Genomic DNA, 5,521 nt, shown 5'->3' with positions numbered 1-5,521 from the left:
CAACACAACACAACACAACACAAGTGCGTGCCGCGACGAGGCGGCGGAGGAATCGAGCTTGCGTCGCCTCTACGTGTACACATACCTAACCGCACCGGGAGGACGAACACCACCAACACGGGCTCCTCCTCCACCTCAACAACTCGTCTAGCTCCTTTCCTTCACCTGCAAGTCCCAGCTCGAGAGAGAGAGGCAACATCAGGCAAGCAAGGCACAAATCGAATCGTGCCCCAGCGCGCGCGTGCATGTATAAGAGAGCCCGGCCGTCCGGCTTCTGGAAAAGCACCAGGGAATTGCAGTTCAGTCGGGGCAGAATTTCCAGCGAGATTGTGTTCGATCGGTTCAGTTGCCGCAGCAACGTAAGCTAGCTAGGGCTGGTTTCAGAGATGGCCGAGAACATGAAGCCCGTGGCGCTGCTGCTGCTGATGCTCAACCTCTGCATGTACATCATCCTCGCCATCATCGGCGGATGGGCCGTCAACATCTCCATCGACCGCGGCTTCATCATAGGTACGTACATGCAGAACACACGGCTGATCGAGCTCCTCGATCGCCCAAGAATCTTGAGCCGATGAAAACGATGATCGATCGATCTTGACAAGAGATAGTGTAGTGTAGGCATATGAGATCCAGCTTATGGAGTATTGTTGGTGGTGAGTTTAATTTGCAGGTCCGGGGTTGCGTCTGCCGGCGCATTTCCACCCGATATTCACCCCGATCGGCAACTGGGCCACGGGGTTCTTCGTCGTGTTCTCGCTGCTCGCCGGCGTCGTCGGGATCGCCTCCGGCATCGTCGGCTTCACCCACATCCGCCACTGGAACCACCACTCCCTGCAGCCGGCGGCGGTCACCGGGCTGTTTGCCTGGGCGCTCACCATCCTTGCCATGGGGTATATATTTGCACTTATATATTCACTTTGACCTCACTATTTTTGATTTTTATTATGCTTATAAGCTAAATTTGAAACTTTTAACCTTAAGTTTAGAATTGATTGTAATGTTTTTTCTTGTACTTTATTTTCTAATTTTGATTTCTAGATCGTTAAGAATAAATATATAAAATTTTTATTTATAAATTATTTTTCATCTAAAAATATATCGCTTATCTTTTTCTATGATAAAAAAAAATCAAGCAATCACACCTTTATAATTACTCGAATTGGTGACGATACGATGTAGAGTAACGACGCCAATGTAATGGTCCTGTGCATTTGCAGGCTGGCTTGTCAGGAGATCAGTTTTGACAGAAGGAACGCGAAGCTGGTGAGATTTTGGTTACCTCTTTCCCTTCGATTCTTCAGAAATGGATTTAATTGATGTTTAAACGAGAGACTGAATTGAAATCTACGGAGAGCTTGGCAGGGAACCATGGAGGCGTTCACGATCGTCCTGACGGCGACGCAGCTCTTCTACGTCCTCGCGATCCACAGCGGGAGCCGTGGCCCCGTCCCGGTGGAGCGGCCGCACGCCGTGAGCTGATCGCCGCGTGTTGGGCAGGATGCCAAGTTGAAGAACTGCAGGTCGCGGCACGTACGTAAGTACGTAACAATCAAAAACATGGTGTATGGTTGTGCCTTTTTTTTTTCTTTATCTTTTCTTTTTGGAAATGATGATTCTTTGAGTGGAACTGGGGGTGAAATGATGATTCGTTTGTATTAACTATAATTGTTCCTTTGGATTTGTTGATTGAATTCAAGTGCCTGTAAATTTAAACTGTTACGACCTCCGTTCTATAATGTAAAATATTTGACTTTTTTTTTGTCACAACAACTATTCGTCTTATTTAAAAATTTATTACAATATAAAAAATAATAAGTCATGCATAAAGTTCCTTTGATAATAAAGTAAGTCACAAGCAAAATAAATGATATTTCTATAATTTTTTAAATAAGACGAATGATCAAACGTTGCAAGTAGAAAAATCAAACATCTTGCATTATGATACGATACAGAGGGAGTACTAACATCTTGGTATTTGGGCGGATCGACCAGCCGGATTTCGATCGATGTTACCATCCTATAAATAGGGGTGGGTATTTTTAACCACCAAAAGAGAACCGAACCGAAATAAGACCCTATCCGAACCGTTGATTACTTCGATAATGGGTTGCTAGATCGGTTTTTATTTCGCCGATATCGATCTTTGGTTTATACGCCGGTTTCAATCTCGTAAAGCCGAACTTTAGTAACCGAACATGGTTATTTTCCACTGTTCAACTCCGTGCACACTTGGGTGAGACCCCACATGGTTTCTGCCGGTTTTGGTACTATTTAGCCTTTTTCGAGCATAAATTATGAAAATTAACTAGTTTATAAATTATTTTTAAAAATAGACCATTCGCTTCGCACCACTTTCAATAACGCTGAGATCCATCTCCATATCAGTGGGGATTGGCGTTGAGGTATTTGTCTTCTAGATAAAGCGTACTTAGTCAGCAAAGTCTGCACTGAGCCTTGATGTGGAGATGAAGAACCTTCGTGCCTTAAGGATGACGCAGGGCAAAATAGTCTATTTTTTAAATAAGTTTAAAACTTATCTATTTTTATAATTACTTTAAAACATGACCGAATAAATGTAAATTGTGGTGGATTACATGAGATCTCACACCAGCCTATAGAGGCCCACAAGTGGTTTTTAGACGATTCGGCCCGCCGTTCATGTGCATATCAGTACGCCACGTCTATCGCTCTATGCGTTCACTTGTTACTTCCTTACTGTGAACCGTAGAAACCGATCGTTTTACTGGTTCGTTTTTTTATTGTATTTTATAGAAACCGGACTTTAAACAAACCAAAAGAAACCAAACCAAATAAACCGATTTCCCATCCCTAGTCTAATAGATCTGCACTTATATCTTTTCTTTTTTTATATTTATAAGCCAAAATTTCAAATTTCAATCTTAAATTTTGAGTTGGTTTTGGGTTTTTTTACCGTAGTTATTTTCTAACCTTGACTTTTAGATCATTATAGAAAAATAATGTAACATTGCATGAATTTGTTGGATGCTTTTAAAACAAAAAAAAATTCCCAACTCATTTTTTAAAAAGGTTTTTTTTCCAAATCATGTGCTGGGTTGTACTAAGAGATCGTTGTCGCCTCTTGCATAATAAAATTTATTATTTTCACAAAATTTATTCACCAAATAGACATAGCAACCAAACAAAATCCCTGCCGAGAGCAGAGACCCGTCCCAACAGGGTTGGGGTTGGGGCCAAAATCACCCCGCAGGATTTGGGATCGTGGCCCTGGATTATTTTGGGACAGGGACAGGGACAGAGGAGAAGCTTCACTCACAAGGATCCCTGTAAGGTCCCAGAATTAAAAAAAACTAAATCGTGTGGGTTGATAATTATTACGGTAACCCGTGGGGCTAGTAACCTTTTATTTAATAATTATTGATGTTGTATTTGCTGTCATTTATAATTTAAATAGGACCCTTCAGAGAGGGATCTGGGGATGTGGACACATCCCTCGAATTTGTTTTGGGGGCCAGGGCCAGGGTTTAATTTCGGGGATGGAGCATAGTCTTTCCCGGCCCTGCTCCATGGGCAACCATAGGAGTACTATTTGTAGCAATTTATTTGGATACTTTTAGCATTATATTAAAAAAATAGAATTAATTAAAATTTATAAAACCAAACCATGCATACTGTCCCAGCAGTAGCGCGGTGACTACGCGGGAACCGTGGTTTATTGAACGTGGCTGCTGCTGCTCCGGTCATCCACGATCCATCGGCGCGCGTGACCATCCATCACTGTACAAAAAGCCCAGAGCAAGCGATCTCTTCGTCCTAGGCCTAAATTAGGCCCATCTGTTGGCCGACCAACGTCCGATCCGGTCTGTCCCGCGCCGGCGCCGCGGCCGCGCGCGCGCGCGTACGCCTCCCCGTCGACCCAAGCGCAGCGGATCGATCGTCCGTCCCCGTGGCCTCCCTGCACGACGCGACACGCACGCGCGCGCACCGGCGCGAGCGCGATCGAGGCGCATGCAGCCGGCGCCCGCCCGCCCGGTGGAACTGTGTGGGATCAACGCGCAACACGCGCGCGCGTTCGTACCGTTGCGTGGATGGATCGGTCATCGGTGGATGCGTCCAGCTTAGCCAATTAAATATACACGAATTTTTGGTCATCTAAATGAAACATTAAATATATACGAACATCAAAACTAATTACATAGTTATGCAGGAAATCGTGAGATAAATCTTTTAAGCATAATTAGGACATGATTAGCCATAAGTGCGCTACAGTAACCAATATGTACTAATGACAGATTAATTAGACTCAAAAGATTCGTCTTGCGGTTTCTAGACGGAATCTGAAATTTATTTTATAATTAGAGTACGTTTAATACTTCAAATTAGTGTTTAATTTAGTGCTTTTATAAAAACTTTTTGTAAACTAAACGAGGCTTTACACGAACCGAGATGCCTCCTCCCTCCAAGCGAGCGGATCGACGTACGCGCGCGCACCTCCGCGGCCGCGGCCCGCGGGCATGCTCCGGGCGAATTCGCTTCTCGGTCACCAATGACCAGGTCACGTACGTATATGACGCGGATTCCGTGCGCAAATCGCCGGGAAACGGACGGATCAGAGCAGAGCATGCACGGTACGGCGCAGATCGCGAACCGGTCGAACGAGCGAGGATGCTCGTGCTGTGTGGCTAGTGGCTGGTAGTACATCGTCTGCCTGTCTGGCCTATAATTGGGCGGACAAGAAAAGGCAGAAAGCACGGTGCAGCATCCATGCTCTCCGAGAATCCATCCCATCGCGTACCTAGCTATATATACTCCTACGTGCATTCTATCCCGGTTCCGGCGATCGGCATCGGTTCCTCTTGTCCACGAAGTCAGATTACCCGAGGCAGCAGCAGCTAGCGTGCAGCGTCAGCAAGAAGGCCAGATCGATCAGCAAGTTGTACAACGGTTAAGCACTTAAGCTAGCTAGTTCGGACAACGTACGTACGTACCGCATCTCGCGAGCTGTTGGAACATATGTCTCGATATATCGATCGATCGATGCATCCATTCATTCATTCATGCAAGCATGCATATGCTTTCACTGTTCCAGATATGGTTTTCAGATAAGCTAGCAGCTAGCTAGGCACTTAGCTCCTGCTGGCAGCTATAGCTTAGTGGATCATATATAATCTGCCTTGATCGGAAAAGAACGGGTAAAGCGCACGAAAAGCCGGTATTAGTCATTACAATATTGCCGGAGAAAAAAAGGTATTGTTGCGAGGAGCCCTTTTGTGTGTATGCAACAAAGATATATATGCCGGCAGCACAGCGCATTACCGATCTTTTGAACAAATCCATCGTTTTTGTCATGCTTAGGTTAATTTGGTGCTAAAAAAATGGCGCTTTGCGCGGCTGATTGGATCCGCCGATGCAGTGATCAGTCTGCCGATCGACATGCATGCACATTATTGAACGCAAAAATGATTCTTCAAAACTAAGAGAAAGGCGGCACATGTATGGTATGGATGATGAATGTGTAGTTATCTGTTTCAGAGATGGAGGT

At 45.0% G+C, this 5,521-nt stretch overlaps 1 protein-coding gene across 1 annotated transcript; it reads left to right on the top strand.

The window, feature by feature from the left end:
- Window positions 1-225: 225 nt before the first annotated feature.
- LOC102715246 (membrane protein PM19L-like) lies at window positions 226-1,715 on the top strand. The gene is made up of 4 exons (XM_006643927.2): window positions 226-510; window positions 671-890; window positions 1,218-1,263; window positions 1,363-1,715. Exons 1-4 carry the CDS (start codon window positions 387-389, stop codon window positions 1,477-1,479), a joined length of 507 nt encoding a protein of 168 aa, XP_006643990.1. The 5' UTR covers window positions 226-386; the 3' UTR covers window positions 1,480-1,715.
- Window positions 1,716-5,521: the final 3,806 nt, after the last annotated feature.

This window comes from Oryza brachyantha, chromosome 1 (assembly GCF_000231095.2).
Source record: "Oryza brachyantha chromosome 1, ObraRS2, whole genome shotgun sequence".
Taxonomy (NCBI): domain Eukaryota; kingdom Viridiplantae; phylum Streptophyta; class Magnoliopsida; order Poales; family Poaceae; genus Oryza; species Oryza brachyantha.
This window is presented reverse-complemented; position numbering and strand designations above follow the sequence as displayed.

What these genes read in the sequence shown, in the direction of transcription:
- LOC102715246 (XM_006643927.2), top strand. Translation starts at nt 387, where the DNA reads ATGGCCGAGAACATGAAGCCCGTGGCGCTGCTGCTGCTGATGCTCAAC. An exon ending in CGACCGCGGCTTCATCATAG is followed by an intron (nt 511 to 670) that starts GTACGTACATGC and finishes TTTAATTTGCAG; the next exon opens with GTCCGGGGTTGCGTCTGCCG. An exon ending in ACAGAAGGAACGCGAAGCTG is followed by an intron (nt 1,264 to 1,362) that starts GTGAGATTTTGG and finishes AGAGCTTGGCAG; the next exon opens with GGAACCATGGAGGCGTTCAC.